Genomic DNA, 19573 nt, shown 5'->3' with positions numbered 1-19573 from the left:
GCTATCTTTTTCACAACACAGTGAAAAAATAACACTTTCTCTCTTTTTTTTTTAAGCTGCACTAATTCTCAGCTCTGAGTGATTCCAGCCTTGCCTTAATGTATTTTTTACCTCTGCACAGTCTTATTCTGTTATTTCTACCCTTGCCTTCCTTCCCCCATTACATGCAAATAAATTTTTCCTAAAGGCAAATCCTGTGGAATTTGGAAAACAGGCAAATTCAGACTGCTTTCAAAACCTTGGTTTGAAAAACTCATGCTCATTCTGATGCCTAAAACTGAGCTGAGCTATTTTGAAAACCTGGGACGAATCGAGCAAACCATTAAATAGATAAACACAAAAGCTATTTTTAATTTTTAAACATCCTAAACTTTAAATATGCCACATTTCCCTCTAAAACATAAATTAAAAAAAACTCTAAGTAGGAGGTACTTAGATGAAACATATCATATATGCAACAGTTAAATTTAACTAGTCCCTGTGAACTTGTTTTTAAAGGAATACACAATCCACCTTGGCCAGCTGATGCCTTGAAGAGGCAGGGAGGCAGGATGGCTCCTTCTTCTCCCATCATCCCTGCTTCTCTCCACCATGGGCAGCACACCAGAATTTAGCTCCTACCCTGGGTCCTGTGGGCCAGTGACTGGATTTTGACAAAAAGGATAGAGGGTGAGGCAGGAAGAAAAAGGAAGAAGAGCTCCTTTACTCACTAGTTCATGGTGCCGTACCCCTTGGCTTTAGTAAATCCCACAGAAATGGCAACCACCAAGGCGGGGAGCCCTATGGAAATGAAACAAGAGAAAACTGGTCATTTAAGCATATGTGCAGCAATTCTCCCCCTCAACCACATAATATACCCCATTCTTCCCAGTGTTATTCTAGCACCATCTGTCCCAGCCTGGGTCTTTGGCAGAGACTGAATTCAGGACCTTCAGAGCCAAAAGCATGAACCCTTGTTACCTCTGCTAATGAAGTAAATGCCATCAGCTGTAATCAGCTCATATCCTGCTGTGGTCTCAGCAGTTGTGTGGGGACTGACAGTACATGCAGATGCATAAAATATATTTATTTTATTCTTAGGTAGACAGGCTGGCCAAGAATACATAAGGGTGGCTCCTGAAGATGGAATATTCAGCCACAACCCAAGTCAAAGAAGCTAGCAAGGAGGAGACTAAGGGCTATGTTTGCTCTTAACATAATGTATGATGAACAACCCAGGTTCAAATCTCACCCCAAATGAGACAGAAAAGGAAATGGAAACTGAATTGCCCCTATCCCAAACAGGTCCCCTAAGTGTTGGGTCATGATCTATAGTAGAGCAAGTCCCTCTGAACAACAATGGAAAAGAGCATCAGAACATCACGTCTTTCTGCAAACCAGGATACTACTTCTCTTGCCAGAGACCTGCTCCCTTTTTGTGTCCAAAAGGGGAATAAACTAAGAGAAACCACCTACCCTCAAGACACACTTCATCACGAGTATTGCAAAGGATGAGCAAGTTGGTCTGTGGCTGGGATGCCACAATGTACAAAGTACAATTTATCTTCAGAACGTCATGAGCTAACAGTGCCATCATGGGATGTCATTTCAGGTGCATAAGGGGGTGAAGCTATGGCCTTGATCCTACTGCTCCCATAAATTTAGAGTGAAGAGTATAAAGAAAACCTGCTGTTTATTGTGCAACCTGCTGGATAATGGCCTTAAACTCAAAAAGTTCTGAAATTGTTGGATCCTTGAATGCCTAAGCACAATCAGAACTAGGAAAAGACACTACAGATTGCTAACAGTCTTCTGATCCTTCTTATCCCTGCCAAGGTAAACTGCTCAAGGATCCAAGGAGGAGATTGGTACTTTTCTGGTTCACTAGCCTCAGCCCAGCTCTCCCCTTTCCCTAAAGAAATGCCTAGATATCGGCCAGTAACATCTGGTTCTTCAGCTACAGAGGTCTCCATGTGGCTTTTTATAGCCCTCCTCCTTGTGACACGATGAATTAAGCTGTCTCAATGCTAAAGATGGGTAAATCCCATTAAGAATTAGCAGGATCAGTAGCCAGCTAGGATTAGTGCTTCTTGACAAGACCCTAATTCGTGTGCTGTAGAGGTCATGGCAGGTGGCTGCAGAGGATGCTGTAGATCGAAGGGATGTGCAGACACAGCATCCAAACAATAACCCTGCTGGCAAGGTGACCATCAGCAATAGAAATCATCGCAAGATTGCTTAATAGTGAGGTATGCAGCCAGCTAGGAGGTATAAGGCCAAGTTGGCTGGAATATACAGACTTTGAGGGTTGTCATAAAGGGAGGTATTTCTCTTCCCATATGAGATTTCCAAGCACAGCTTGTGTTTGATCAGTCCAAAACCAACAGACAGTGGGTTTAAAAGATGTCTCTTTTTTTTTTCTTCTTTTTTTCCCCCCCGTTTCTTTCTTTTTCTTAATTGACTATTGCTCCTCTTACTGATCCTCCTTCACACCTCATCTGGATCTACCCTGGGTGCTGTATTCACTACGATGCCATCAATATGGCATCCCATGGCAAGCACACCAAGAAACCACATGTGAAAGGACTTTTTCAGGAGTGTAGCTCGATGCAAGAGGCCCTGTGAAAGAGGAAAGTTGGCTAAGACTCCACCAAAAATAGCACCTTGTTCCTCGCAAAGTGCTTCTCTTAGACGTGATAATTATGCAGAAATACAGACCCAGGCTGTAAACTCATCAGCTTACAGGGACTGGCTCGCACCAAGACTGGGTAGGAGCCCCAGCTTGTGCTGAAAACGGATTTGTACAAGCAGCGTTTACTGAAGGTGGTAGCTATGCCATGGCAGCTAAGCCAAAGAGCATCATAATGAGGGGTGCTGTACTCCTTCACCTTGGGAGAGCTGTTAATGGTCTAATCACAGCTCTGATTAGATTAAAAAAAAAAAAATCAAAATTTTTAATCTATTTTTTGATTATTTGAAAGCAAGCTGATCTGTTCCATATACTGTGTGTAGTTTCTATCAGCCTTCTAGGCAGTCACTCATGCTACATAATCACTGGCAAGGTTTTGGGGACTTTCCGCAGAAAGTGAATTTTACATTCACGATTCCAAATAAATGCATTAGAAACCTGTTTCAAAGAGTTTTGCACTGCCAGGTCAGAGGAGACTCAGGTCGTGTGTTCATCATGTCCCACTAGAAAAGGTTGTTTGCTAATAACTACCAAGAGCCATAACTGTTATGAACAACTGAAGACCCACTCAGACCCAGAGCTATGGCAGCATTAAAAATCCAGTTGTGGAAATTGTGACATGGTCGTAAAAAGACTGACAAAATTATTTCTTCTTTACTGGGGCTAAATATGATGATTGAATTGTTTCTAGGGAACAGTTTGTCTGTCTGTTCTAAATAATAATAATAATAAAAAATTCTAATTGCTAAAAACTCTTTTCTAGAAAGGCAAAGTTGCATACCCAAGAGGAGAACAAAAAAACAGGGAATAAACCTCACTGCTGATGAAAACCGCTGTAGTTTCAATGAGCTACAGCTGACAGCAGCTGAGAACTTGGCAAAGACATCTAGAACAAGGGCTTGGAGAAATGCTAATGCGCAAAGGGGGAAAAGGGGGAGAATCGGCCCATGACAAAGTGAATTGTGCTAATTATTTCAGATTATGCTCTTTAAAACATATTTTCGGCCTCTCTCCTCTTAGAAGTGCCATTAATCCCAGCTCTACAGCTGAAGTCTAGCAGGATGCTAAATATCAGAAATTCCCTTGCTGCCTTAATAGGCAAGAGTGTTCTTCATTTCTTATCCTAACCTATTCCAAATGGTTATTATGCATCATTTATCAGCCAGTGCATCCTAGCTCAGAGATGACTACATTTTACTAGCTGTGTAAATTATGCTTCTACACATGTAGGGTGTTTTTTTTTTTTTTAATCTGTACAGACTACAAATGCGAACGTGGCTCATCCAAAATTCCCTTGGCTAACATGCCCACCTGTCCCACCTTTTACAAATCGCAAAGATCCCTTTTTATTACCCAGAAAAGCTATCAGTCTGTTGCATTCGAGATCCCTGATGTTCCTTGAGTCACAGAATGTTTGTGCATAAACGTATGCGTGAACACACACAGGCGCATGCAGCCTGTGTTTTGCATGTATGTGGCTACGCTCCTGCTACGCACAGACACCATATTTCAAACCCACAATTTATTTTCTTTTGTAAGCAAAAGCTAGGAGTGAAAACTTAAAGGGATGCAGGTGCTGGAACGAGGACGGCTCTTGCTGTGCCAGAATAAATCACATCAGGGCGCTTCGTAAGCATCAGAAATATCTTGCCTGGGGCGAGATGCTTGACTTCAGTAGTAAAACAAGACACTAATACAGCTCAGACATACAATGCTTTTCTCTCCCTTTCTCTTTTTTGCCTGCTCGCTTTTGAGCAACTTTTTGTTCAGTTGCTCCTTTCAAATGCACGCTTGTTATTGCTTTGAAAGCCCAGGTTATGGGCTTGTGTTTGTTTTCTACTACAGAATGCATCATTTAAGGCTAATAAATTAAACATACAGAAGAGGCAGAGGGAGAAAAATTAGTTACAAGCATCTGCACGGGTCTCATAGTTTATTTGTCTATGAAAAGCCCTGCTGCCATGGTGACGGGATTTCAGAGCTTGCTTCACTCCGGGTTGCACATGGAAGGAGACAGTGAGAGAGAGAAAAGGAAGAAGCAAGAAAGAGACCCAAACCCAGGAGAAACCTCCCCCAGCACACCCTTTGAAAACTCAACCCCTCTCAACTCATCTATTTTGTGTGACCCTCGGGTGCACTGGGCAGGACTTATGGCTCTTGCTCATGTTATTTTTAACCATCTCAGCCCTTCTTGACACCCCCAAAAGGGTTGCAAGCACCCTCTGCCAAGCCTTCTGCAGAGCATCAGTCCTTCTTTTAGCCCGGACCCTCTCTGCTCCACATCCTGGGGGGGGGGCAGCGCTTCCTCCCCACCCCAGGGAGCTGGTCCGCACACCCAGGATCCTCACCCCATCCGAGACACAAGAAGCGCTTGCGGATGATGCGGTTCCGTAACCGGCCCGTCACGGCCATGTAGGACTGCCAAGCCTCGGTCAGCACCCAGCAGAAAGAGGAGAGGAAGAAGAAGTGCAAGAAAGCCGCCACCAGCGTGCATATCACCTGGAGAGAGGAGGAAAGGAGGACACGTGAGAGGAGCAGCAGGCGGAGAGAGCAGCACGTAGGAGAGCGGAAGGAGCAGGGAGATGCTTCCAAACCAGGCTCTGGAAGGCAAGGTCATGGAGATCAGGACACAAAAAGACATTTTAGGAGGAGGCAGTCTCCCCCACAAGCTTCGACCTAGCAAAGGACCAAAGCGTTTGCTTCAAATTTCAGCATTGCATGGAAATTGGCTGCTCTTAAGCGTAAGCTCCAAGATAAGCCCATGGTTAACACTTTTGCTGAAGTCCGAGTCCATGTCCCATCCTGGTGCTTTCTTGGCTTCAGCAAGATATATTTATTTTCCAAATGATCAAAACCATTGCCATGATCCTTTCGGGGAGGACGGAGCAGTTAGTAAGCTGTGAACTAATCTCAGCTCAAGAGGTTTGCAAAGCACCATGTCGCTGGCAGCCAAGCCACAGAAATGAAATCAGAGGAAGGCAATTCAGACGACGTCCCTGCCAGGGAAGGAACACTGAGTGAAAGAGTTAAGCCGTGAGAGCTGGGTGAAATCACGGCTGCCACGGGCTGGTAAGGACTGCAAACATGAGAGGTGCAGAGTTGTCCAAGAGCATATAACTAGTAGCAGACAGGAGAAAAAAAAGCAAGGGTGGAGGGGGCGGGGGTAAAGAACCTACATTAGAACGAATTTCATAATGGTGAGCTCTACTCCTTGGTGGGGAAATCTCTCAGGGGAAATGTAGGGAGCTTAAGCCATTTAAAATTAAACTGGGGAAAGTACTAGCAAATGCATTATGAAGAACAATCCTGTAGTGCCAGGGAGATGGACTGGAAAGCTGACAAGCTCGTCTTTGTTTTTAACTCAGCAAGGCCAAATCTTTCACTGGTGCAAATTGGTGCCGCTCTGTTTAACTCTGCCAGAGCTGTGCTTAATTTCCACCATCTGCGAGTCGGAAACCGTGAATCAATGTACTCAAGAAGAAAATGATGGAAAGAAACTCCAGTGGCTCCCAAGGAGAAGGGAGAGCAAATAGTCTTTAAAAGTGACTCTGGATGAAAAAAAATGGCTTAAGGCATTCAGGGCAGGGGGAGGGGGAGATTTATAATGAAGAATTTCTCTGCTTTGAGTTATATTAGGAAACATGGACCCTGGGTTTACGGTCAATGAACCTTCCTCTTTTTTCATCCACCAGCATCTTTTAACACAGTGCTCTCATGCACGGAGTGTCTTTTGTCATGATTTTATCGGATTGCTCTCGATCCATACACTGGCACAAACCGATGTTATCAGAGTTTGTGAATAAAAGTAAGACTCTCTTCTTTGAGACAGGAACTGTCTTTTTGTTCTATATTTGTATTTGACACCAAAACCCTTGGTATTCTGCCTATAAATGGATTCTGGATGACAGGTCAGTACAAATAACACACCTCAATAGGATACTTTCAAGTAACTTTCACATTTTAAAAGAATCTTAAAAAGGTCATTACTATTCATCAGCTTACAGACCTATATAAAAAAAGTTTCAAACACAGGATGCTTTCTGGAATGTATTTATTTTTTGGCTAACATCAGATACAACACTTCATTTTACCGTTTTGATTTTGTTCTGCACCAATATGGTTCTGCCCAGTTTGCCAGCAGTTTGTAAAGGGGAGAGAAAAACTTTGCTTTCCAATTTTACACCAGAGAGATGCATTTTCTGGGTATTTTTCTCAGTCAGGTAGTTTTGATAGAAATGGAAGGAGGAGGGGAGCACACCAGAAATATGCACGTCTCAGCTGGGCCAGTATAAACCTGTTGCCTCAACTGAAACTGGGCTGTGAACTTGGCCAGCTGATGGGCAGCCACCTATTTGCTTCTGCTACCTGTGCTGTAGGTTTTTCCTTCCTTGTAAGGAAAAAAAAGAAAATCTCCATGAAGTCCTAAGCACAGGGATATGATGTCCCAAGCTGCTACAGAAAGATCTAGCAGAGCTTGTCAGTCTGTCAAGGCCATTAGCCCTTGTTTTCCTTTAAGAGGAGAAATCTGTTTCCTTGCAGCATGTAGCCATGCCTTTGAGACATGGCCAGTTCATGCAGCATTCATATCTTTTGTATCACATTATTGCTGACTGTAATTTTTTAGCCTTTTCCCAGGCCTTTCATCTTCAAAAAGCTTAGCAAATCCAGGCGTGGAGACTTGCCTTTAGGGTTACATGGATGAAAATCAAGGGAGAATTTGGCATTTCCAGGGAAGCCAATACCACAGAAATTTTCCCAGAGTAACTGCAATTATAAACCAATCACCAATATTTTAAGACACTCCATTATCAATAATTGAATGTGAATAAATTCCTAATTTACACTCCTTCGTCTCTTCTCTGTATAGTTTTCTTTCTCTGTTTGCTGCCAGAGACTGTTTACTAGATGGCTGAGCAGAAATCCAAGAATAACCTTTCTATTTGCGGTGTTTCATGCATATGTATGTGCAAAGAGCTAATCTGCCTCATGCAATTGCAGCCGGGAGCTTTGAATCCCCTCTAACAGCTCTGACAGTGAACACCCAGAGTAATGTGAGAAAAAGCACAAGGGGGAACCTGGGCTCACAACAGCGCTCTGAAGGGGGTGGGAGAGGGTGAAGACATCCACCTCCTGTCCTGGGGTGAAGAAGACTAACCAAAGAGGAGGTCCAGCCATGGTTTGCCGTGTTGAGCATTCCTCAGTGTTTCTTTTTACGGCAAGAAGCTCCTAGCACACGCTTGGGGTTGCAGACAATGCACCCAGGGAAAGCAAGAGCTTAGTTCACCCTTTCTCCACCTCTTGCCCCGAGAAAACCATGTTGGCCATGAAAAAAAGCTCTGCTTTGCAAAGTTAATTTCTGAAGGGCACTTGTTTAATAGGAGCAGAGCTGGCTGGCTGCATGTCTCCACACTTCTCCATACACATCTAACTCAAGCAGCTGTAAAGCTTTCCCTAAAACATAACCTAGCCCTAACCCGAAGGGCCCTCTATAGAAATGAGTTTCTGTGATTCATTAAACCCTGGGGCTTCTCTGCAGAAATGCTTCCAAAAGTGACAGCATGCTCTGGCTGCCAAAGTAGATGCTCGAAAAAACTAGCCGGTCACTGGTTACTTTTAATTAAAAACTAAATTTTGACTTCTGATTGTGACTTTGGCAGCAGGAGCAGTGGAGGACACTTTTCTGCTTAGCAGAGTTAGGAGGGTTGGAGCACTTGGAGAGATGGGAAAATGTACAACAGGAAAATACTAATGATGAACAGTGATTTGTTATGCCAGACACCAACGGGGAAATTGAAAATACTTTAGCTGGAGAACAGTCACATGGGCAACATGCACCTCTCCAGCTGGGTCTGTAATGTGGGAAGGCATGTACGTGCAACCAGTGCTCGTGGCTTGAAAATCCATGTTACATCTTGCCTTTACCGCTCAAGTCTCACTGTGATCTGCAGTGAGTCCCTCATGGCCCCCGGCTCTGCAGTGTGCACAGCGCGTCTGGCAACACTTCCTACCCCAAAAAAAGGTGTTTTTTGTGGCTGTGTTTGCTAACATCTGCCAAGCACTTTAAGCTCAGGGTATAAAAGTTGCTGGAGAAATAAATGTAAAGTTGAGGTACTGCTCTTTGGGTTTGTTTTTTTTTTTTTTTAAAGCCTTTTCTCAATCTGTCTGTCTTTGTAATTTTTGGAAAATAAAATGGTTAAAGCCTTGAATTAACCATGTTTCTTCACTGCGCCATGTGCCAGCTACTCTAGGCAGATATTCAAAAATATCACATTGGTTTTAATCAAAGCCCCGAGGATGCTGACAAATTATCAAAGAGAGAGTGAGAGAGAAAATTGAAATCTGCCATTTAGTCGTGTCTTTGACATGTCGCTAATTAACAGATGGAGGAAAAATGAGGAAGCGCTGCCTGAATGGATCTTTTCAGTGTTAAATCAGGGGAAAAGCAAACAAACAAACAAAGCCCTACTGATCTCCTACCTTATTCCGTGTCTGGGTCTGTCCGATCAGGATGAGAGCATTGGAGGAGATGATGGACAGGCAGAAGTTGATAAGAATGACCGAGCGCTCTGAGCGAATATACCTGCAGCAAGAGAAGAGGGGGAGGGAGATCCACCTTGTTAGAACTTCATTAAATTCCCTCTGAAACGCATCAGCCAGGTGCAGGTTGCACTGGGCCAGGCTCTACAGAAGGCCATGGTAAGAGATTGCCCATTTCCTGCAGATCTTATATGTTATACAGACAAAAACAAGGGGAAAAGGGCGGGGGAAGAGCTTGGGTGTAGTCCTCAGCCCACAGATCTCTCCATCCTCCCCCATCAATGCTGGAGTTAGGAGCATGAGTCAACAAACTAGGGGCCAGCCTGGTCCCTAGTCTGAGCCGCTCCTAAAACAGTAGAGTGCTGCAAGTCTTCTTCAGTTCTGCTTGCTTGAAAGGGGACTTGAAAAGGAGCTTAAAAGAAAACATACAGGCAACACATGGAAAAATTCCCAAATAAGAGCCACAGGCATGCTGGTGATGAAAGCAGATTACGAATGCATGCACCTGCACAACAAAGTGTTTGTGATTCAGCATTCCTCTTTGTTTAACCTAACAACCAGTCCTGAAGTGAGAAGTATTTGTGTCTTTTTTTCCCCCCCCCCCGCAGACAGAGAGGTTTAACACTTCTCAAAACTAGGCCAAATACATAACTGCAGCTATGGGTCTGGGACATTAGGGATCCAAGTTACGAAGCTGTTGCCTTCAGCACCTTGCGGGAGCAAGTTATTTGTCATTTCTGATTTGCAATGTGCAGCACAGCACCAACTTGCTGCTGAGATATGTGCACGACAAATAATTCAAACCACTGGCTATGGAGGAAAACTTCTTTGAAGGTACTTTTATGCCTTCAAGAGAATTGCAAAAGTGCAAGTCCTCAAGGACTGACTTGGGACCTGACCATACCAACACTCATACATGTGAATAATCTCAATGATTTGGCAAGTGCCCTGCCTGAATACCAGATGAGTGAAGAGTAGATGCTGATGCTTACAGAAATTAGAAACAGATCTATTAATCAACCAGCTCATCCCTGGAGGCTAATGCAGGATTATTTCCTATATTCCAGAACATCAACTATTTATACTGGTAATTTAATTTCATTAACTAATTTTAGCAAGAGTGAATTGGTCGTGCTTTGGTTGCAGAGTTTTGAGTTTCTGACTAGGTGGGCAGGACAAGTCTAACTGCACATGTGTGTTCCACCAAGGGTAAATCTGTGCTTTAGACCTACTGAAGGCTGCAAAACTTTGATTTTAACTTCCCTCTGAGTTTTACCTTCAGACAAACATGAACATTGATGATATGCTTTCCTGGATACAAAGAAGTCACTGATGCAAAGTAGCCTGAACTTATACTTAGCCTGTTGGAAATCTGGTTTACAGGTAGTTCTCCCTGAAACTCACCCAGCCCCAGAACAGACTACAAAATTTAGGCTTCCAGCTCAGCTAGAAACGGGGTTGGCTGCCTGCAAAATAAGGCTCTGGTTCCTTTCATGGCCATTCTGATCCCAAATTTCCCCATTTCATTAGGTTTGATACGGCGCTGTGCATCACCTGGATCCTATTCCATTTGTGACTGGAGGGTACCAAGCCATCAATCTATCTATGCTTTGATTGTGTGAAGTAAAACATCAAGTCTCCAGTCAGCAGCTTCTAGGGGATAGAAAGGGAGATTTGGACTCTGTCCTGGTGGGAATGAGATGTAATAAATCCGTGTAGCAACACAGTGATCAAACTGGCATTAGTGTGCACTTCGAAAGTCTTTTCTGGTCAAGAAAAGGTAAGAAATGAGTTGAACATAAGTATAGTCTGCATGTGAATGTAAAGGAAGATAATCCAGCTGTCTTCAAACATTTTCACCCTTTAAATAAGCCTATTCTTTCTCCATGCTTCCCTTCAGGCACTGAGAGTCCATCCTGTTTCCCAGATCCCTGAACCTCCAAAGAATGAGACGTGGGTTGGCAATGTATAGAATCACAGAATCAGAATAATTTAGGTTGGGGAAAAACTTCTCGAGTTCCCAGTCCAATCCTCTGCCCAAAAAGGGGCTAATTTCAAAGTTGGATCAGGTTTCTCAGGATCTTGTTCAATTAACTTTTGAAAAACACCAAGAACAGAAACGCCACCACCTCTCTTGGATGACTTGTTACAGTGCTTAACTGCTGTCATGGTGAATGATTCTTTTTCTTTATATCCAGCTGGATTTTTTCCTGCTGCAGCTGGTGCCTCTAGACCTTTCACTGTATACCTCTGCAAGTTGCTTGACTTCTCTGTGACTCCTCCTTAATAGCCTCCTCTTCTCCAAGCTAACCAAGCCTTGTTCCTTTTGCCTCCTTTTACATCATGTGCTCCAGCTCCTTAAGCATCCACTGGACTTGCTCCAATGTGCTGACATCTCTTACGTTGGGGGAATCCAATATTGGGCACACTTTTCCAGATGCAGCCTCAAGCGTGTCAAGCAGAGGGGAATAATCAATTCCCTTGACCTGTTGGCTATATTCTTGCCTATATAGCCCAATATAATGTTGAACTTCATTGCTGCACTGGTGCACTGCTGATTCATTTCCAAATTGTTGCCCACTAGGACTTGCAGAGCCTCCCCTGTGGAGGCATTACCAAGCCAGTCAGTCCCCATCCCATCCTGCTCCACACAGTTATTCTGTCCCAGGTGCAGGAGTGTGCATTTGTCTTTGTTGTACCGTTTCTCCAGCCCGTATCTCCAGTTTGCTGAGGTCCTTCTGAATGGCAATGCTGCTCTCCAGCATATCAGTCACTCCTCCCAATTTGGCGTCACCCACAAACCTGCTGAAGCTGCATTTTGCCCCATCGTCCAGGTTGTTAAAGAAGCCATTAAACAGTATTGGCCGCAGTATCAACCCCTGTCAGATGCAACTCGTAACCAGCTCCTGATTAGGCTTCAAACCTTTGACCATTACATTTTAAGCCTGCATAAACTCCATCCAGCTATTAAGCCACCTTAGAAGCCACCAATGCACTGCACACTTCCCTGGTCTGGATACAAAGATGCTATGGGAGACTGTGTTAAAGGCCTTGGTAATGTCAAAAAATACACCACCTACTTCTCTCTAGTGATCCATGCAACCAGTCATCCCATCACAAAAGGGAAACAGGTCAGTCAGGCACAATCTGCCCTCAATAAATCTGCGCTGTCTATTCCCAATTGCTTTCTTGTCCATCATTTTGCCTGGAAACAACCTTTAGAACTACTTGCTTTTCCCAGGGGCTGTGAGTAGGCTGACCAGCCAGTTGTTCTCTGGATCTTCCTCCTTGCCCTTTTTAAAAATGGGTGTAACATTTGCCGCCTTCCAGCCATCAGGAACCTCCCCTGATGATAGAAAGTGTCTCCACAGTAACACCAGCCAGCTCCCTCAACACCCTCGATGCATCCCATTCGGTCCCATGGACTTGCAAATGTCCAGCTTACTTAAATGGTCCTCAGCTCTCTTCCTGGGCAGTGGGTAGTATTTTCTTCCCCAGATTCTGTCACTAGGTACAGGTACTTGGGTGCCTGGGAGCAAACCTTGCCAGCAGAACAAGACGGCAAAGGCACTGAGTACCTTCACCTTTTCTACTTCCTTCTCCATTAGGCTACTTGCCCCATTCAACAATGGGCCAACACTTTCCTGGGTAATCTTTTGGTGCTGACGTACTTACAGAAACCCTTCTTGATGCCTTTCACATCCCTTAGCAGTTTCAATTGCAGCTGAGATTTGACCTTCCTAATTCAATCCTGCATTCCTGGGCAATGCTTTCATAGTCCCCCTGGGTAGTCTGACCCAGGTACCAAACATTTCCATGTTATGTTTCAGTTCAACCAGAAGTTTCTCGTTATGCTAAGATGGCCTCCTGCCATGCTGGCTTTTTTCCTTCCATTTCCTCTTCTCCAGCACAGGATGCTCCACAGAAAGAAATCATCATTACTATCTAGATCCTCTGGCCAAAGAAGTCAGGAACTCCTATCAGAGAGGGAAAAAACACAGAACTTGACGTGTTTTGCTAGAGGAGAGATCTCCAGCAAAGGCAGAGCTACTCCAGGGTGCTGTCTCGCTACCCCTCGGCTGATACATGGACTCTGCCTACTTATCAAAATATGCTGTACTCAGTCACCAAAGCAGGGGAAATCTCACTGCAGATTTAGGGAACTTCTGCTCTGGCCTGGGTTTTGCAGGATGTGGGGAAGCCCTGTGCAAACCAAGACAGATGGAGAAGGTGGGAAAACCCCACAGTCAGTCTCTCTGTCCCCACTATGCTCCCTTCCTCTCCGCGAACACTGAGTCACTCTTGCTTTCTCACTGTGCATACACACATCCTTCCCTGCACAGTCACTTACTCATTCCTGCTACCTCCCACCAGGGCCACCGAGTGCCTCAGCATCTCTGGCAAAGGCAGAGCTCCTGGGTTTAAAGCAAGTGTTAAAAGCCCCTTGAGAGCTCACTGACAACCACTAAATCAATCCTCAGGCTTCGATGGGCAGGGAGTGAAAAAAGCTCACACTGATACCTTTCAGCGATACAGCGTTCACCCAGCTGCCACCAGTGGAAAAGGTCTGCTGTGCCCCACATGCTGATGGGCTGGTGGAAGAGCTATTCGATAGCAAGCATTGATCTCCATGCTATGGAAAGGTCACTGACTCCAGAGGCTGTTGAGCCACAGTGAGTTCAGGGATGGAAAACACATTGGGGCACTCCTGAAACACCACCGTGTCAAGGAGCTGCTTGAAAGCAGTGGTACAAACCAAAGCCTAGAGAAACACAGTACTAAGTCATTTCACCTGTTCTGACCCTTGAGTAGTTCCTTTTCTCCCCAGTTTTTCATTTTCATGTCAGTTTTCAAGAGGGAAGAACTTTTTCTTTCAAATTCCCCCTCTTTTTCCACAAGGGTGGTGGAGCACGTGGCCCACACACAGATCATGTCTCCAGCTGTGACCCAGGACAGCCACTGGCGAGATGTAACAAGGTCACTCCACTTCTGTGGCCCACTGTGTCACTGACCTCTCTGTCGAGCCTACTAATAAGGCCAGAGATGCACCATCTGCAGCAGAGTTTTTGCAGCCATCTGTTTATTGGGAACTGGAGTGAGTCCACCAACAGGCCACCAACAGCCGTCAAACAGAAACAACGTCCAGTTTTCAATGAGACTGTGCCAAGTTGGCTGTGTCTGAAGTGATCGCTTGCATCAAAAAGCTCATGCCATTCATGCCGATGGCTGAGTAGGTGCCACTAAGAAGCAACCATTATTTGGGGATTTTGAATGGGAAGCGGAGGGTAAATTCATTTCCTCTCTGATATGCAGTCCAAAGCTGGGATCACCTCGCTTTTACTCTGCCCCCTTTTCTTTACCATGTTCCATGTCCTCTTTCTCCCCGGCCCTTACTTTCTGCTTCCCTTGTATAAACAAACCCTAGTTGGGCTAAATTCTGGGAAGGTTTCCAGACTGTCAGCCTCAGCGAGCTTATTCATCAGAAGTGTTTCATACTCAAGCTGAGCCTATGTATGCATGCTCCAGATGCCTTTGTCCAGAGGTCCGAATGGGAAATTTCCCAGCCAAAGCTCCCCAAAACAGCTGAGCTCTGGTGAGTGCTCTCCACAGAAGACCAGACAGCTAGGGCACGAGGATTTTCTCCTCTGCACAGTGAGAAAGGACCACTTTGATACGGCTCCTGTGTTTTAGCAACAACAGCTGGAATAATACTGCTGGTCCCCCTTCTGAGCATTCCTCCAGCTGTTGTCTATCAGACTTTATAACATCTAAGGCAAAACAAAGTAGGAGCCAGGAGATAATGTTGACTTGACTCTAATGTTCCTGAGACCATTAATAGGACAGCACATTCATGTCCAGCAGCTATGCCTAAAATAAAAAGGACACACAGAGTGTTCAGGGCTCAGCCACGGGAATGCTGTGAAGTTTAGAAAACATGAAAACATGATCTACAGAGAAGAAATGAAACAAACTCAGCGCACCAAAGAGAAATTCTAGAGATCACTTGATCATGCTTTACAAATATTTACACAAAGAGACTTAGGATAGAGAGCCCTTTAATCAAGATATAGCTGGTCTCAGGATCACTTGGAAATGTATGCCCATCCTTGGCTAGCTCAGAAATGCCCATTCAAGCCTCCCATAAACATGTCCCCCCATTCATGCTGATCATTTTGGGCATAGGCATAACGCAAAGGCTGGAATGAGAAATTAAAAAGAGTGTATTTTAAACAGGGTAGGCAATTAACTTTACTGTCCTCAATAACAGTAAATATTGAGGGGCACACTCCTGGAAGAAAATACATCACGTTATTCCAAATGACTCTGGCATGCTCCAAACTGATTCAACCTCATGTCTGAACTTGGGTTTCAGATCCTGTACTTGTTTCTGATAGGAAAGAGAGGGTGAGGCTCGAACACTTGCTCTTTACTCCTCTGTCCTAACTTTCCACTTGATCCTGACACCAGTGACACCAGTAAGTCACCTACCAGCGCTGCCCAGTGCTGCCCAGCCTGAGGAAAAGCAGGAGAGGACAAGGACTTGAGCAGATCCAATGATACCCCAGGCACGGAAAAACCTGAGTTCTAGATAAATGTTATTATGATCAGTCTTCAGCTCAGAGCACTTGCCATAATTAACTAGCCACTATGCACTGTCACAGTATCAACAAAAAAACAGATGCATTTTTGCTTATATTTTACTGTCTTGTTTCTTTCAAAGGGTAGAAAAAGTTATCCCAATTCACAACTCTGAACTGAATTTACCCTTTCCTCCCTACTAAGAATAATCACTTGACAAAGTAAGAGCCTCAGACTGATCCCTTCTCCCAAAACAGTCACCATTAATTTCCAGGCAGTATATTCTCTGTAGCCACTCCATTTCAATTTCACAGTCATTTACCTGGTTTGGATTTTCTTTGTTTTATTTAGCTTAGAGTCACGAAGCTCTCAGCATGTTTGCCACAAGTTTAGGAAAGGCATGGGTCTCGTAGTGTAAACTCAGACCTTGTTCAGTGCAGTATAGGGGGAGAATCCCTTGCATACCTCGGGTCCTCCAGCTTATACCGTCCACCAAAACGTATCTAACAGGGGCATGGGCCAATGTGGGTCTTTGTTCAATAAAACTTTGCTACGAAACCACTTCAGCTTCTATAAACAATAAAATTTAAGGTTGCACCTGACCTGCTTATAGGTGTACAGGAGCTCTCTGCAATAGGATGTACTGAGGAATCCCATATGCATCTGAAGCTAAAGGCAAAATGTAGCTAAGAGGTTGGAGAGTTATTTAGACCATGCAGTTTATTATCCTTAGGCTCCTGAAAAGTGCTGTCAGTTCTTCAGGCCAGATGTTTTCATAACGGGTTGTGGATGTTTTGATGTTATCAAAGACCCAACCAGGAATATATTGAAGCGATCTGCCTGCCAGGAGGCAGTGCACGTCCACCTCTCCACGAACAAGGTTTCCTGGGGTATACGAAGGCATCTAAAACAGCACGCGGCTTTTGAAAATGGAACAATGTGACTACATGGGGTCATGGCACTAATTTCACTGTACTAATTTCTCTGGCACTAAAAGGAAAGAATAATGCCAACTAAGCCACCATGATGACTTTTTGCAGGACCCACTCATTACAAAATGGTTCCTCCTCAGGCACAAGACACCCAAAGCAGGAGAGCAAAACCTCCAGGATCCATGTAGATCAAGAGACAGTTACTTTCCCCAACAAGAAGAGAAGAGAATGAAAGCCATACCTCCAAACAGAGACATAAATGATAATCAACAGCAAAAGTGTCAGCGAAGATACTCCACAGCCTACAATTAACGTGACAGAAGGGACCAGCACCTTTTCCATGTTCTGCAAGAGAGAAAGTAAGACATTAAAAAAAAGAAAAAAAAAAATGTTCAGCAAATGCTACCAGCTCAATTTCATGGCAAGAACTTTCCTCCTAATTGTCTGTGTGTCAACTCACCTGACCTTCACATCGCACTGCACATACAAATAAAGAGGAAAGAAGACCAAGATCTATTTCTGGTTGACCCAGCCTTTTTTTGGACCTGATTCGGTTCCCACACACCAGTGTCAAGTCTGGGTAATAACTCCAATACCCATGGCAAGACAGGTGTGTAAAAGGCGTGGGTTGCAAGAGGATGATCAGGCCCTACATATCCGGTGTGAAACTTTGAAGATAATTAATGAGGTAATAGCAGAAGGTGGTGCCTACACTAGAACAATTACAAATAAGCTCTTCTGGGAATGGCAGTGACGAAGGTTCGAGGATGAAAAGAAGGTGAAAATCTTCTACCAACTACAAACATCAATCTGGAAAAGGAGGAGATGAAGCAAGCAAAGAAAAAACAAGATGTATATCCTCCCCAGGGACACAGCATCCAGTCATACCATCCATCAGTTCACTACTCTTACACTGCTACACAAGGCATTTCTTCATATGCAGGGGTCCTTACTGGAAAATCTGGTGTGGAATGGTTCTACTTTCCTTTCTGAACACAAAAGATCTGCTGATCATCAGCTCTTGCAACGTCAAGACCAAACACACATGCTATAACCCCTCCTACTCTAGTTCTGTGCATCACTGGGACTAACCGTGTAACTAGCCAACATCTGCCAGACTAACATCACTAAACTCCCCCTGTTCTCAGCTTACAGTGAGGATCTGGATCCCACTTCTTTTTCTCTGCTGCAGGCCTTTTTTCCGGCATGTTTCTCATTTCCACATCAGTGATCTCTGCTGGTGGGGAGGCAGAGAAGCAGAGACCCACCGTGCAGTAGACACATGAGAACGCACTATTTAGAGTGATTAGGCAGTATGCAGGGGTGTGGGAGCACAGTCAAGGTTGTCATTAGATTGGCGCACTACCAACACCTATTGCTACAGGCACGGAGATGAGATGGTTTCTGACATAGCAAGGGCTTAGCATAGGGGAAAAAAAGCAATTATGCATGAATTTGGGAATGGTACAGGCAATCCTCTAAGGACTCGTCTACACCATTTTGTTGGCAGGCATGAGGCTGCTCAACCTGAACCTCCAATCAGCAGGACACCACGAAGTTGAGGCTACTGCAATTCTGTTCCAGGCTACTGAGCCTGCTGCAAAGCAAAATATATAAGGCAAGGCTCAGCGCTATGCTTATATGGAGTCTGGCCAGCTCAACACATGGGCGAAGCAAGCATATGTCCATTGATTCAAGTCCCACAGTCAGTAAAGGTTTACTCCACAGAGCCCACCACGAAGAAGAGACAAACAACCCCAATATATTGGGATCTGAGCTGAATTGTCCCTGCAGTCTGAAGGGCTTAGGAAGATCCTCCTTACGTGCATATTTTGACCAAAGGCACCTCTCACATTTCAAATCTCATTGTGGGGAATTAATGAGGAACAAAACTTTCACCATACTGCTGCAGTGAACCCCACAGGAGCTATTGGGAAGGCTGGCACAAGAACTTAAGGGATCTGAGACAAAATTTAGTGATATATTCAACGGCTTGAATGCCCAACTGGCATATATACCCAAAGGAGCACAGGTTGATTGAGGGATCTTTACTGGATGCAGACCAGCTGCAGACTGGAAGCCAAACTGCACTGCAGTGTGGTGTTACTTCTCTGTAATGTCCCCTCCCTACAGACCATATTAGCTCTGACACGTCCCTACCACACCATGCCTGTACAGCTTCCCTGACTTTGCTCTGTGAAACAGGAGGCTTGGGACTGTCCAAAACCACCACCATAGGTACGCACAAAGGATTTGGATGCTGAGCCTAATTCAACTTGCTGAAATTATAGAATCATAGAATCGTTTAGCATGGAACTGGATTTCAAGTGATGCCTTAATCCTTTTAACTACCAGCAGAATTGTGGAGAAATTGCAAGAACAACACAGCACTGAGCCTCACCAATCCAGTCAGCAAGGTTCTGCATCTCCCCCGTGCAGAGCTTCCCAAAATGCTCATGGAAAGTGCTACAGCTCACATTTGGATTCTTCGTCTTAACTTCTACAGAGACTTGGATTACTGCAATTTTTAACATCAACTCATGTGACTGTATTCCCACCCTGAGAATTTAGTCCTGCCAAATATTCATGGAAGGTTAGATATGCAGTTTTTTGGGAACTAGGTAAACAGAAAGAAATTTCAATGAAAATATCAACATTTTGATTCATCTTCCACCAAATAAAATTGAAATTGGACATATTCCAGGCACCGTGAATGCTCAAATATTGTATCCTGCTCCTTACAAACTGAAATGTGGAAGGAACTTTCTTCTGAGAACAGAAGCCTCTGGTTTAGTCAGGTACTGGGGTAAGGTATGGGAGAGAGATATGCAGTCTCCAGTATGAAGCCACAGCTTCT

The 19573-nt window shown here is 44.4% G+C and overlaps 1 protein-coding gene across 1 annotated transcript in view; it reads right to left on the bottom strand.

Annotated features, from left to right (window-relative positions):
* Window positions 1-17058, bottom strand: part of ADGRB1 (adhesion G protein-coupled receptor B1) — a 65525-nt gene extending 48467 nt beyond the window's left edge. Inside the window, exons 1-4 of the mRNA XM_075705091.1 lie at window positions 16958-17058; window positions 9146-9248; window positions 5017-5167; window positions 711-780 (exon numbers count right to left, since the gene is read on the bottom strand). Of these exons, the coding sequence (XP_075561206.1) occupies window positions 711-780; window positions 5017-5167; window positions 9146-9248; window positions 16958-17058 (425 nt within the window). The remainder of the gene's footprint in view (window positions 1-710; window positions 781-5016; window positions 5168-9145; window positions 9249-16957) is intronic.
* Window positions 17059-19573: the final 2515 nt, after the last annotated feature.

Source organism: Pelecanus crispus, chromosome 2 (assembly GCF_030463565.1).
Source record: "Pelecanus crispus isolate bPelCri1 chromosome 2, bPelCri1.pri, whole genome shotgun sequence".
NCBI lineage: Eukaryota > Metazoa > Chordata > Aves > Pelecaniformes > Pelecanidae > Pelecanus > Pelecanus crispus.
Note: the sequence above shows the minus strand (reverse complement) of the source record. Positions and strands in the feature narration are given on the sequence as shown.